Consider the following 15,152-nt stretch of genomic DNA (forward strand, 5'->3'; position numbering starts at 1 on the left):
AACATCAGGCTTTGTTCAGACATGAACTATGTTCCAGGCACAAAGAAATATGCCCATGCGCTATAATGAATAAATAATAATAATAAAAAATGTTAAATTTCATTTTCAGCTTAAATTTTTATACAATAGTTCTGAACCGATTAAATAATAAAAATAAATTGCACAAATTATATATATATATATATATATACACACATATACATTATTGGTCAAAAGTTTGAGAACAGTAAGATTTTTTAAAATGTTTTTAAAAAAGTCTCTTCTGCTCACCAAGGCTACATGTATTTGATCCAAAATACAGCAAAAACAGTATTATTGTGAAATATTTTTGCAATTTAAAATAACTTTTTTCTATTTGCATATATTTTAAAATGCAGTTTATTTCTGTGATTCAAAGCTGATTTTTTAGCATGATTACTCCAGTCTTCCAGTCACATGAAATCCTTCTAATATGCTGATTTGCTGCTCAAGAAACATTTATTATTATTATCAATGTTGAAAACAGTTGTGTACATTTTTTTTCAGGATTATTTAATGAATAGAAAGTTCAAAAGAACAGCACTTATCTGAAATATAAAGCTTTTGCAACATTATAAATGTCTATAGCTACTGTCAATCAATTTAATGCATCCTTGCTGAATAAATGTATTAATTTCTTTAAGTTATTTCCCAAAAAATAAAAAATAATTCTTACCAACCCAAAACTTTTGAACGGTAGTACAATGTTACAAAAGCTTTCTATTTCAGATAAATACATTTTCTTTTGAACTTTCTATTCATCAAAGAATCCTAAAAATAAAATAAAAAATGTTTTACACAACTGTTTTCAACATTGATCATAATCATATATATATATATATATATATATATATATATATATATATATATATATATATATATATATATATATATATATATATATATATATATATATATATATATAAAGCAACTTCTTTCAAAAACATTAAAAAGTGTAATGTTTCCAAACTTTTGACCGGTACTTTATCCAATATTGTTTTTTTTTGTTTGTTATGTATTTAATTGTTGGACTTAGAAAACTAAAATATGAACAAATATAAAAATGATAAGTAAATGTATAAATATCACTGCAAGCACCTGCTTTGTTTCAGTTTTTACAGTGTCACAGTGTCCTTATAAAGAGATATAAAAGTTGCTTGTCAGTGCATTAGCAATGCAATGCTGTTTTTTGTTACATGCTAGCATTATTCAAGTTTCTGCACGTGTGACAGGCTTCCACACTTCATTAAAAAACTTCAACATAGTCAAAAATTATAGGCAGTATCAAAAAAGTAAAAGGGGTTGAAGGAGTTAAAACATTAAGAGAAGCTTAGAGGTTTTATTAAGTGGACTTCTGTGGCGGAAATGTACAATAGATTATCTGCTCATCGGAGTTACTCACCCGACACCGAGTAAAATCAGCGGGTTTCGCACTCAGAGTGAGAAAACTGAAGCCCAGGTGCGGCAAATCTCCTCTCCAATTTTCAGGCAACACCAAAACTGACAAAAAACACAATTGGCACAAGGTGCAATACACGCCAGCGCCTGATCGAGGGAGGAGAACTGATCAATGTGTTTACATGTGGAAGAGATTTCACTATTATACCGACTTTCATTTGACACCTCGAGACTGAAACTGGAAGTGAATTCTAACATTATCCACGACACGTAGGTGTGATGCTACCGTGGTCTGCGCAGTAAAACATCTTTTCATCATTATGCCATAACAACATCTTAGTTTCAATCCCATTAGCTTATCACAATCATTTATGCCAGTTCGAGCTGATCTAATGAGTTTCAACCAGTCTGGTTTTCTTCGTCAACTTCAAAGTGCTTGATAAGGTATACCACTTTAAGGCAATTCAACTTTAGTAGGCCTAAATTATGAATTAGTTCACTAACCACGAATCAAATATTTGGGTGACAATCTGGAGTCTCAAAGACTGGCAACGGGCTTTCATAGAGATGTACGGGCTGAGCGTAATGTGATTAGTAGTTTTTTCTCTCTCTTTTCTTTTCTTTGACCTCTGGATGTATTTGTTCCGCTGTGTGTCGCATTCGGCGGTGCCCTTTGAATACGTGAAATAAGATGATTTGGGTAACATCAATGCACTCTCACACAGGACGTTTCTGTGGCGCGCAGCCATGTAGGAATTTGTAGTAAATCTGGACCTCCTGGCTCTCGGCTCTTGACCCCCTCTCTGTGTTTCTGGGCTACCTCCGGGGGCATGTAGTGCAGAGGGCCATTAGGATATTTGACAATCTCAGCTTGTTACAACTCCATCAGTTAATTGGATCCCTTGTAGAGCCGCTCGTTTGACTCATCTGCCACTTAAAAAGACAAAGGCGCGCTGGGGGTCGTTCGCACCTCGAGCCCCATAGCAGGTATAAAAGAGCCGCCGGCTCTCCAAGCTCCATTCCACTCCGCTCTTCACAAGGTCGAGAACATCCCCACCGCGGATAACTTTTAACCAGGCTTTTGGACTTTTTACCTACCCAAAACAGAAGCCATGCATATGCCTGGAAGAGCTTATGAACCCTACGGACAATCGATGCGCCCTCACGCGGCTCTCAATCAGGACTATGCCACTTCATCAAAACCGAGCGCAGGGAAATCCTTCACAATCGACGCTCTGCTCGCGAGACCTGACTATCCGGGGAGAGACAGGACAAGTGTGTATCGGAACATAACCAATCAAGCGCCGGTCTCGAGCTCTGCGGTCCCATTAGCGGCGCACATGTACTCGCAAATCCCACACTTCGCGTATAACCAGAGTATTACGCACTCGCAGACTGGGTATCCCGTCTTCTGCTACCCGCCTTACAGCTACCAAACAACATGTCGTGGAGCTATGTACTCACAAGGTATGTTTGATAGATCAATCATTTTACAAAGATAAAGGAACACTGTTATAATGTCCTAACCATTGCAACTTTTACGCACAGATGCTGTACTGGCCAAAGCAGCAGTCCACTCTCACTATAAACACAAAGCCGGGAAATCAAAGCGAATGCGCACAAGTTTTACCAATGAGCAGCTGTCCAGACTGGAGAAAGAGTTCGCACGGCAGCAGTATATGGTGGGATCCGAGCGCTTCCTCCTGGCATCTGCTCTCCAACTCACTGAAGCTCAGGTAAATGCACATCAGTTATGGAGTTTGACATTTATTTTCATCATCTATAGATCAGACACTGAACGTTCTTCCTTCTCGCACCCCCAGGTTAAAGTTTGGTTCCAGAACAGACGCATCAAGTGGAGAAAACAGAGTCTTGAGCAACAACAAGCCAAACTAGCCAAACTAGGACTCGCCGTGCAGCCAAAGAGCCCCGGGTCTCAGGGCAGAGAGGACGAGGAGAGAGATTTCACAGAAGAGTCTGATGTAGACATTGACATCGACGACTCACTTCAAGACTGAGGAAATCACACTCGCTGTTATACTTTTATACAGGATGTTTTTGTACATATTCGATTTTCTCTAGATGACACAGTACTCTATTTGTACAAATATTTAATTAATAGATATATATTTAAGGTGTTCATATTACACACCATTGCTCTTATAGGGGTATCTTTGTTTTTGTTCAAACGTTTGTATATGGAAGAAATAAAGGAAATATATTTTTAAAATTGGATTCATGTTCTTTGATGTCTCTCTACACTGTCATGATTTATCACAACTTTTATCTTTTGTCAAATCAACTTAGTGGTTGAGATAACATAATATTTTGAGTTCTCCTTTGTTGTATTAACTCAAATTTTTAATTTCAAAGAACTCAACATTTTAAGGCAACAAGGTCACTTTTTTAAGTTAAACCAACAAGTTTAAACATTGAGTGTCCATCACAAAAAAACCTAGATTTGATCAAATCAAAATAAAATAAAAATATTTGCATTTTACTAAAGAAATTGGTACATAAAGTATATTATATCATGCAATATCCAGTATGATGTGATCAGTAGGCTATATGATTCAGTTAATTTGATAGGTAATTTAAAGTTATTATTTTAAAGGAATTTATGTTGATATAACACATAGAAAATACCTTATAGCTCAGCAGTAATAATCCAAAATATTATTGATAAAATAAATAATAACGGTAGAGATAATATATTGTAAAGGTAATAAATCCAAATGCGTATTTAATTAAAAGACACATTTTCAAGTATACACAATCCATAAGACAATAAGGTAACGACCTTCACAATCACAATAAAAACACAAGCATTTATAACACAAAATAAAATGCTTAAAATGCTATAATGAGAATTCCGAGGGTTAAACGATGAACACAGTTCGACTCCTTTGGAACTGTTGAACTTTGCTGATGTGACAAAGTTGGATGAGAAGACAAAAAAGAGCTTATCTGAGTTCCAAGGGCAGCTGGAGCCAGGTAGTGTGTCTCTCCATTGTAGACAGAGCTTTTTAGACATGGTTGTGTCTTCTTGTTGTCTCTGCTCTGCAGCAGACTAAGACATGCTAAAGCCCGTTAGCATGGCGGCTTTGTGCAGTGGCTGGCCTAATAGTCTTGATAAGGATGGATTAGTAATCCTGCTCTAAGAACACACTGATTACTAGTTAACAAACTCGTCACAATGTTTCTGTTCCACTCTCTTAATCCAGTTAAGCCCTAAAGGCAAGAATACAGAAAGGCTGAAGGAATCTGTTCAGTGAATAATGATTCATCATTAAAATAACACTGAATCAAATTATCAAAGATAAGGAGAGTCCAGTGAGTGAAACTTATATGATATGAACTTTCTGCTGTTTCACCCATCTTAAGACTTGCTGTTCCACCCAAGTCTAAACCCTCTGGTACTTTCCACATGTCTGTCAAACATTTTTTTAAATGAAATGAATGTACTATAATTTAGTATGATGTTTTTTTATATTTAATATTTTAAGGTACTAAATTATATTTATGCAGTAGTTATAATCCATTTATTCACTGGAAATGAAATGTCCAAAACTGTCATAAATCTTAAATGATTTGGAGCACAGACTTAAGTTTGGTCTCTTTTTAAAGACAACATTTGCAGATTGTGTCTTAAGTTAAAAAAAAGTTTTAAAAAGTGAACTTGAAAAAAGTTATAACATTTAACATGTATTCCTATGAAAAATGCACAAAAATACTGTTAATTAAAATATGAAGATTGCACAATTTTTTTTATATTTTGTATATGAAATATATATTTTCCAATGCAACGTGAACAATACAAGTGTGACTATGTTTTTCAGGTCCATGATTTTTTTTTTTTTTTTAAACAGCAAGTTCCAAAACCTTTACAATTCGGAAAATAAATAAATAATAATAATTAAAAAAAATGACTGAACAGCACCAGAAGGTTAAATGATTGCATTATATTTTCATGTTCAACATGTTATTTAATATTTTTCCAATGATAAACATTTACAAGCTGTTTAATTCATGACATGTAATAAAATAAAATAAATAACTGATTAAAATTAAATCCAAATGAAGCACCTGACAGAACCTTTTCTTTACAGCGAAAAAGGTTAACCCTGGGCGTGACTCAATTTTTAAGAACCCTTTAAGACAAAAAGGTTCTATATAAGGAGAAATGTCTTACATGATTGCATAATACTTTCATGTATAATGTTTTTTTCTTGTGACAAAATATGAACTGTTTAATTCATGAAACGTAATTAAAAGGAAATATGAATTAAAACCAAATCCACAAAACAATCCCACAATCGGAATCCCTATGAAGCACCTGCCAGTAAAAAAAATTGTTTAAAATAAAAAAGCAAGTAACCTGGTTGCCTTAAAATTGTAGGTTCATTGAAATGTAATAAATTGAGTTAATACAATGATTACTTAAAATATGATATTTTCTGAACCACATTAAATATAAGCTGATTTGACAAAAGAAAAAATGTTGTGATCAAACATGAGGATATTATTTACATTATTATTAAAATTAAACAATGCATAGAATTCTGAACAATAAGATGTTCACCTTGCGGTAAAGAAAAATCCTTTGATGATTTATGTATGAGAGTTTACAGGAAGATTTCATGTGCTGCAACAATCATCATTGGCCCGTGGGTTCCATTTCACATGATTACTGGCTTTATAGAAGAATAAAGCCTATTATGAGAGCACTGTCATGGAGACCTCCTTTCCTTAATCCTAAATCCTCTTCAAACAGGTACTATTGGCAGCCCCTCTATGTCATGCAGCACATAAAGACAAAAAAAAAGCAACGGATGGAGATAGGAAAAGAGAAAGAGAGCAGCGAGGAGCAAGAACATACCCCATTTCTCCCTCGTAAATTTGACTGATGTGTGGATATATGTGAGTGCATGTGTTTGTTTATGTACAGACAGACTTTCTGTGATGTGATCTGATGTAATCTCGCAGTAGGCCAAGATGTCCAACAGGGAGGGGGACCCTGGGAAAAGCCACAGGACAGAAGCAGCAGGAAAAGGGGAGGAGAGCTCACCGTTCCAATTAGTCATCTCTCACCCCCACGAACCACCTTCAGGGCCCCCGTGTGCCCCCCACTGCTAGTATTAGCACAGTGTCTCACTGTTTTCAGGGATGCATCATCCTCTTATCTAACACCCCTTAGCTTACAGCAGCTCCCTTCATCCTCACAACACCGATTTAAACCCTTGGATCAAGGGATGAAATTGCTTAATAATCATGCACAAACAAACAGGTGAAATCCTGAACAGACAATAATGCATGTGTCTGTATGTAAGCCTGTTTTACAGTAATTATACTGACTACAATAGCATCTACAATAAAGGTTCTATAGCATGGAAGGTTCCATGAAGAACCTTTAACATCCATGGTTCTTTATAGTGGGAAATTATTATTTTCTTCACAAGAACTATTCACTGTGATGTGTTCTTAACTGGCATCACCGTTTTGGAACCATTAGCCTATATTTAAGAGTCTACGATGATTTTAAGACCAGATATAATCAACCTTAATACATTGGGTTACACCAATAAAGATTGCTACTTTTTAGTGTACAGTTTGTTTCAAATCTGCACTGACAACAACGACAAACCAATTACGTGAGTCTCACCTTCCGTGTAGAGAAAACACATTCTCTTGCCACTAAACAGTTAGGAAAGGGGCATATTGGAGTATTTTAGCGTGGAAACGGTAAAACGTTCGATTTAGCATTTTATTTGCAGCGAAATGTGCGTCCACTCCATCTAATGGTCATTAACATTAATCACTAGCGTTTGAAGTACACGCACGCTATTGTGTCTTTGTGAAAGGTTTAGTGTGTGAGCACAATGACTTCTAACGCGTTGACTGAAAGATGGACTGAAAGGAGCACAAGGCGAGGCCCTACTTAAAACGAGCACTTTATGCTAATGCGACGCTCTGTGCAACATTTCAATGAGGCTTTTTACTCAGGAAATTGAGCCGTTCCTGTTTTCCCAAGCTTTCAACGACAACAACGACCACCATTAAGACGACCAGCAAGTGCCATTTTAAATCAAAGACGGTTTCGTGGGCAGAATGTGCGCAGCAGGAGATTCCCAGAGTAAACAACACTAGCCTACATTTAAATGAATTTAGTTGAACTGTTTATATCAGTGCTTAATGTAATAGTCAGAGATAGGAGTAAATGAGTGCAGGGGGCGAACTGCTTGACTTGACATGCAGGTGGCAGTAGCGCGTTTGTGACTTTTCCCAGCTCGTTCAGATTGAGTGAAAATCTGCAGCTACTTAATGAGAACAGATTAGCTAAACACACGACGGTCATATGAGACAAAATGGGCAATTAGGTTTTTGTTTTTTAATTGGAGGAAGGGTGAGCCCGACCGAACACAATTTGACAAGACAAGACAGATTCTCAGTTCTAGCAAAGTTAAATGCACTAAGTCCAGTAATGTTCTTAAACCAGTCATTAATTCAGCTATTTTCGCTGCATAGTTAGCCGTACTTGTCTATTGATAAGGTATATTCCATGCAGCTATAGCAAAATTATGATATTAGGCCTAGGTCTATAATTCCTTATATTCTAATGTTGTGTAATTGGACTCTTGACTTAAAACGTTGCAGTTAATGAGATATAGTGTGACCAGGGCAGTAACTGATTACATGTAATCTGATTAGAATCCAAAAATTAAGTATTGTAATCAGATTATATTACGTTTTAAAATACTGGTAATCACACTACAGTTACTTTTTAATTGAATAGCCTACATGATTATATATATTAACCACACAATGGCAGTAAATCATTCAAGTCTTCTTTATCATGTTTTAAAATTCCCTTTCTAAGAAAGTCTTCTAGTTTTGTGAAATTACACAGATCAGCCACTAGTCTGATGACTAATTACATGGAAAAAATGTAAATGAGAAAAAAATTAGGCCACAAAGCATTTGACTTTTAAAGGGATAGTTCGCCCCAAAATATTTACTCACTCTCAAATTGTTCCAAATCTATGAGTTTTTTCTGTTGAACAAGAAGATATTGGCAGCCATCGACTACCATAGTACCATAGTTGATGACTACCATGTGTGGTTACCAACATTCTTCAAAATATCTTCTTTTGTGTTCAACAGAAGAAAGAAACTCATACAGGTTTGGAACAATTTGAGGGTGAGAAAGTGATGACAGAATTTTCCTTTTTTGGGTGTACTATCTCTTTAAGGGTTAGTGTTGTGTCAGCATTGCCACATTGCATATGGAATAAACTCCTGACAAACACATGTATTACTGTTTTTAGAAGGCTTTTGTACTTTAAAATTATTTCATTTGTTTTGATTGATGTCTAATTATTAGCTTTTCATTAAACTCACAAAAAATGTTTAATGCACTTCATGCTGAAACAAAGAATGGAATAGATTTTCTTTCTCTTTGTTTTTTATATCAGTAAGGTACAATGTTATTCAGTTCATTGTGATAAATTAATTAGGTCAAAAGTAATCTAAAAGTAATGTGTAATCTAATGGATTACGCTCTATTCTTTGCTATTTTCTGGTAAACAAGGACAGATTATCCAACACACCAAAAGACCAAGTGCCCAGAGGCCTCCAACCACTTGAGGGCCCCATACTGCAGCGTATATTATGCACATAATCATTTATTTTACTTCCGTTATGTTGATATCCTCCTTCACAAAAGTGTAAAACCCATTATCTGAGTTTTAAATTTGTAAAAAAAAATAAAAAAATAATAATAATAATGTAAAACAATATCCATGGTAGAAGCACAAACAACATGTACCTGTCATCACAAAAGCATCTTTCAATTTATTTTAGTTTTTTTGTAAATAGTCAGTTCTAGACAAGTATACCGTTAACATATTTGCTTCTTTCTCATTCAGTGTACCTTGATATCTGACTTAATAGTGTGGCTTGAAAGGGCCTCTAAAATCTAGTTTATAGTATTATTTCAGCATTAACTTTGTTTTTTATACTTTTTCCCCCCAGGGTCGTAAATTCATTTTGCCCCAATGCATTGAAACGTCATGGTAGCAGAAATCCCAAAGAGAATATGCAGGTATAGGTTCATAAATGCCAGCTTTGGGTTTCCCCTGATTTCAAAGAAAAAAAATCTAATCAGATTCTCTAGCAGAAAAGGAAACACTGTTATCTTTAACCAACCGACTCATGATTCAGTCTTTCTGCCATTTTTCACGCAAAAATGTTATCTAGTTAGTAACAAACCGTACTCGTATGAGTAATCATAACCTGGCCGTATCTCCCACAAGACTATGAATAATTATGGGAAGAAAGAGAAAACCCATTTTGTGACAAATGAGCTGACTTTGTGGAACTTTTCTTTTTCTCATCATTATCTGTCACTAAACCCAAAATAGTTCTTATATGACATTTTGTTTCTGCTTATTTAAACAAATTAAGATCACAAATTATTAATCAACTTATTTTTTTATTTTATATTTACAAGGAAGGCATGATAGAAACAGAAACGTTACATATGAGTGGAGGTTTGTACAAGAAATAAACTGTAAATATAAATCATACTCAGAGTTTTATGGTTATGCCTGAAATATATTTCAAACCACATTTGACGACGGATCCACACTCTTTGCAAGAGACGTTTCTCTAAACATCTTCAGCGACTCCATTTTTACAGAATCTGTTTTGGTCTTATAGTGCATATTGATACTCATACTAATCCAGATATTGACTCCTCAGGCTTCCTTCACTGTCAGAGACATTCAGCAGTTCCACCACTTCATCTCCATCGGTGTCCTCCTCTTCCTCCCTGGATGTCTGCAGTTCCCCTTCGCCCTTCCCTCCCAGCTCCAGGTAGCATTTGGCAGGTGGGTTGGCGCCCCTGCTCCACACCCCAGGGTCAGCCCTATTCTTAGCAACCTGGGCCGGGGAGGTTCGATCATCCCAAATTGAAGCTTGCATGGTGCCATCAGCTTGGTCTCCTGATTCAGGGCTTTGAATCCCAGCATAGGGTGCCACTGCAACCGTAGACTTACTGGAGCATAACCCCATGTGTTCTCGCTCGCTGTGACTTTCTATACGAAAATACTCCTTCCGCATTAAGACTCCTCTTTGGATAGGAAAGCGGCTAACCTTGCACTCACTTCTCATAGTAATTCAGAAAAAAAGGTTATTGGGAGCCTATTTTAGTATTTCTCTCTCTCAGCTGGTTTGAACAGAAACCTTTGTCTTACCACTTCAACAGGATCTGGAGAGCTCTTAACTTCACATGTTCCAACAGCCTGCCACATCTCTCTGGCAGACACATATGAAGAATGGCTAAAAACAGTCTAAATCATGTTATAAACAGTACAGTGGGGCAAAAAAGTATTTAGTCAGCCACCAATTGTGCAAGTTCTCCCACTTAAAAAGATGAGAGAGGCCTGTAATTTTCATCAATGGTACACTTTAACTATGAGAGACAGAATGAGACATTGTCAGATTTTTAAAGAATTTATTTGCAAATTATGGAGGAAAATAAGTATTTGGTCCCCTACAAAAAAGCAAGATTTCTGGCTCTCACAGACCTGTAACTTCTTTTTTAAAAGGCTCCTCTGTCCTCCACTTGTTACCTGTATTAATGGCACCTGTTTGAACTCGTTATCAGTATAAAAGACACCTGTCCACAACCTCAAACAGTCAGACTCCAAACTCCACTATGGCCAAGACCAAAGAGACTGAATCTGCAATAGGTAAGCAGCTTAGTGTGAAGAAATCAACTGTGAGAGCAGTTATTAGAAAATGGAAGACATACAAGACCACTGATAATCTCCCTCGATCTAGATATCACCCCATGGGGTCAAAATGATCACAAGAACGGTGAGCAAAAATCCCAGAACCACACAGGCGGACCTAGTGAATGACCTGCAGAGAGCTGGGACCAAAGTAACAAAGGCTACCATCAGTAACACACTACGCAGCCAGGGACTCAAATCCTGCAGTGCCAGATGTGTCCCCCTGCTTGTACATGTCCGGGCCCGTCTGAAGTTTGCTAGAGAGCATTTGGATGATCCAGAAGAGGATTGGGAGAATGTCATATGGTCAACTTTTTGGTAAAAACTCTACTTGTCGTGTTTGGAGGAGAAAGAATGCTGAGTTGCATCCAAAGAACACCATACCTACTGTGAAGCATGGGGGTGGAAACATCATGCTTTGGGGCTGTTTTTCTGCAAAGGGGCCAGGACGACTGATCCTTGTAAAGGAAAGAATGAATGGGGCCATGTATTGTGAGATTTTGAGTAAAAACCTACTTCCATCAGCAAGGGCATTGAAGATGAAACATGGCTGGGTCTTTCAGCATGACAATGATCCCAAACACACTGCCTGGGCAATGAAGGAGTGGCTTCGTAAGAAGCATTTCAAGGTCCTGGAGTAGCCTAGCCAGTCTCCAGATCTCGAACCCATAGAAAAATCTTTGAAGAGAGTTGAAAATCCGTGTTGCCCAGCGACAGCCCCAAAACATCACTCTGCATGGAGGAATGGGCCAAACTACCAGCAACAGTGTGTAAAAACCTTGTGGAGACTTACAGAAAACGTTTGACCTGTCATTGCCAACAAAGGGTATATAACAAATTATTGAGATTAACTTTTGTTATTGACCAAATACTTATTTTCCACCATAAGTTGCAAGTAAATTCTTTAAAAATCAGACAATTTGATTTTCTGGATTTTTTTTTCATTCTGTCTCTCATAGTTGAAGTGTACCATGATGAAAATTACAGGCCTCTCTCATCTTTTTAAGTGGGAGAACTTGCACAATTGGTGGCAAACTAAAGCCGCGTTTCCACCGCAGGAACTTTCCCCCGGAACTAGGAACTTTGGGGGGGAACTCTGTGTGTTTCGACCGCAGGAACCAGGGTCTAAATGAAGTTCCGGGTAAATATTTCCCCCTCCAAACGGCCCTGCTTGCGAGGTGGTACTTTTTAAAAGTTCGGGAACTTTCGGGGGTGGGACTTGGGCGCTGAACATGCTGATTGGTTGAGCTCTCGCAGCATTTTCAACCGCCATTTTTACAAGTCTTTTGCGAGGTGGGTTCTGCGTTCAGTAAATATTTTCTTTGCAACAATGGAGTTCAACAAAAAATTCGACCGATGGGCCGACGACGAGGTTCAGGCTTTATTGAGCATATATGCGGCGGAGGACATCCAGCGGGAACTGGAAACGGCGACCCGCAATGAAAAGGTATACCTGAAGATATAGACTCGGTTCCAGTCACACTGGAAAACAGTGCAGAGAGAAGTTAAAGAAATTAAGACAAGATTACAAGAAATTAAAGGATCATAACAACCGGAGCGGTTCCGACCGGCGTATCAACAAGTGGTATGACCGCCTGGACGCGTTGTAGGGACACAGACCGTCCTTTTCTGGTGCAGCGGTAACGAAAGACTCGGCTAGTGCGTTGTTGGAAACCATCCAGGAATCCGAGTGGGTTGAAGGTAAATATCTCATCTTGGTATCATCTATTAAACTCGTTGCAGTGTTTAAACACGTTGCAGTAACTTTTTTCAACGTGCTTTTCCAGACGTAACGAGTGACCCCAATGAATTGCAGGCAACGGAGACCAGCGTGTTTCCCCCCGCGGTCACCAGTACATTAGCCCTCGTCCCGTGTCTCCTGCCGAAACACACACGGTGACGCCGAGGTATAAAGCTGACAAAAATGTGTATATATTTAAAAACTGATGCGTAATCCTTAATGGTTTTGAGTAGTTTTGTTGTTTTTAATTGTAAACTTAAATTGCCTATGATAAAAATTGCACACTGGGCATTGTTCAAGCTGGGCAAACAATTGTTCATTGTTTGTGGTGAAAACACTTTAAATAATTAATTGATGGTTTCTATTGTTTCATGGTTGCCTTGTGTATTAATTTCCATGTGTTTCTGTGCAATTTTTCTACTTAAAGAAAAGGAAAAGGGACTGTGACTTTCTTGATGCACTGAGGGACATGGAGGATGCTAACCGGGCCGTCCAGCAGCATGGACAAGAACAGCCTGACCAATATATTCAGCTGTTACTTGAGAGCCAGGCCGAGGAGAGATGAGGAGGCAAGAGTTGGCATTCCACCAGTCAGAAGCGGAAGAAAGCAGACGGCAGCAGAGGGACTTTCAGACCGGGTTTCTGTCTGTTCTTGGACAGTTTGTCCAGTCGTTAAAGAAGTAGCTACAATGACCAGCCGCTTGAATGAAGCATTTGCACTACCACATTTGTACTTTATATATTGTACGTGTTGGCACAGCTCTTGGATAGGTTACTGAAAAATACACTTTTTTTTATATTGTTGTTTTCACATTTTATATTTTCATTTTATTGTTCTAGTAATTTATTTGTCTTTGCACACTTTTATTTTAATTTTGTAAGAACTAATCTGTCTAAAATAAAGTCAAATGTGTAAAATGTCACTGTGTCTTTTTAATTTCCACATTCTAACTATATAACCACTTTCTAATTGTAGTGTAGGAAGCAAATAAAAGGGCTGCTGCTCGCAAGTCTTTCTGAATATGCACATAAACATATCTAGAAAACCCAAATATTATATTTTTAAATGTATAACTATGTGAATGTAGTATAATAACTTATAACCACAACTTAAGTGAAGCCATAAGTGTGGTCCTGCTTCATTTCAAATTTGAGGAAGAAGTCTCTAAAATTATGCATTTAATGAAGCATATGGTAATACTAGTCATGTGATTTTTTTTTTGTGAATGCTAAGAGATGTTATTGTGATAAAAAATAAAATACTTGCATTCTAGTACCTAATCTTTCAACCGCTTAATTCAGTCTATTGTTTTCATTCAATTAACTTTTCACACATCTGTCATGAATGACTGAAACCTCATTATCCTTTTATAGAAAATATTTTGTTTTGGAATTGAGCTATTACAACACATTCAGATTTTGGATTGCCCATCATCCCATTTTGCATTAAAATGGTCAAACCAGGTGAAAGTGCACGTTTAAATAAGCAGTGTTGGTAATGTGTATACATAACCAGCAAAAGCAGCGCTGCTTGCATCTCCTCCACTTGTTATTGTTGCAGACAGTATCGCGCAAAAGTGATTACTGTCCGTCGGTGACTGGGAGGAGCAGTCGCACGCATTCCCACGCACTGTTGCCAACAAATTTTCAGGGGAAGTTGCTAAAGGCAGATCGAGTTGTTGCTAAAAGTTGCTAAATGACGTTGTGACGTCATTGTGCTATGACGTCATTACGTAATCGCAAGGCAAAACTACGCCATTATGTAACGCGTAGATATTATTTGAAATGCTAATTTAGATTTGTTTGTAAAATAAAATAAAGCAATGTGTTAGTTAATATGTACGAATCGAGCCCCACACATGACGTGCAAGAAAAAAAAAAGTAAATTGTGCGCTAAATTTACAAATTTGTTCCCTCGATTTGCTAAACCGTCCACACGATTTACTCATTTGTTCCCTCGATTTATAAATCGCGTGCACGAATTAGCCTACTAGTTTTTTCCTGCATGTCATATGCAGGGCTCCGTAAATGTGCTACCTAAATGATCTTCCGGTCTTTACAGCGATTTCCACATTTCCACAGCGATCTTAAGGAATTATGAATGAAAAGCTTGGCCTATTGAGCTAGCTTGTACGTGTGTAGTTTGGATTAGAGTCACTTTCCAGAAGTTGCTAAAAGTTGCCAAATAAATAAAAAAAATT

The 15,152-nt window shown here is 37.3% G+C and overlaps 1 protein-coding gene across 1 annotated transcript; it reads left to right on the forward strand.

Moving 5' to 3' along the window:
- Window positions 1-2,528: 2,528 nt before the first annotated feature.
- noto (notochord homeobox) lies at window positions 2,529-3,434 on the forward strand (the record flags this gene model as incomplete). The annotated part of the gene is made up of 3 exons (XM_079842101.1): window positions 2,529-2,883; window positions 2,965-3,152; window positions 3,240-3,434. 3 exons carry the CDS (start codon window positions 2,529-2,531, stop codon window positions 3,432-3,434), a joined length of 738 nt encoding a protein of 245 aa, XP_079698227.1.
- Between the last annotated feature and the right edge of the window lie 11,718 nt (window positions 3,435-15,152).

This window comes from Gobio gobio (genome assembly GCF_949357685.1).
Source record: "Gobio gobio genome assembly, chromosome: 18".
Classification (NCBI taxonomy): Eukaryota; Metazoa; Chordata; class Actinopteri; order Cypriniformes; family Gobionidae; genus Gobio; species Gobio gobio.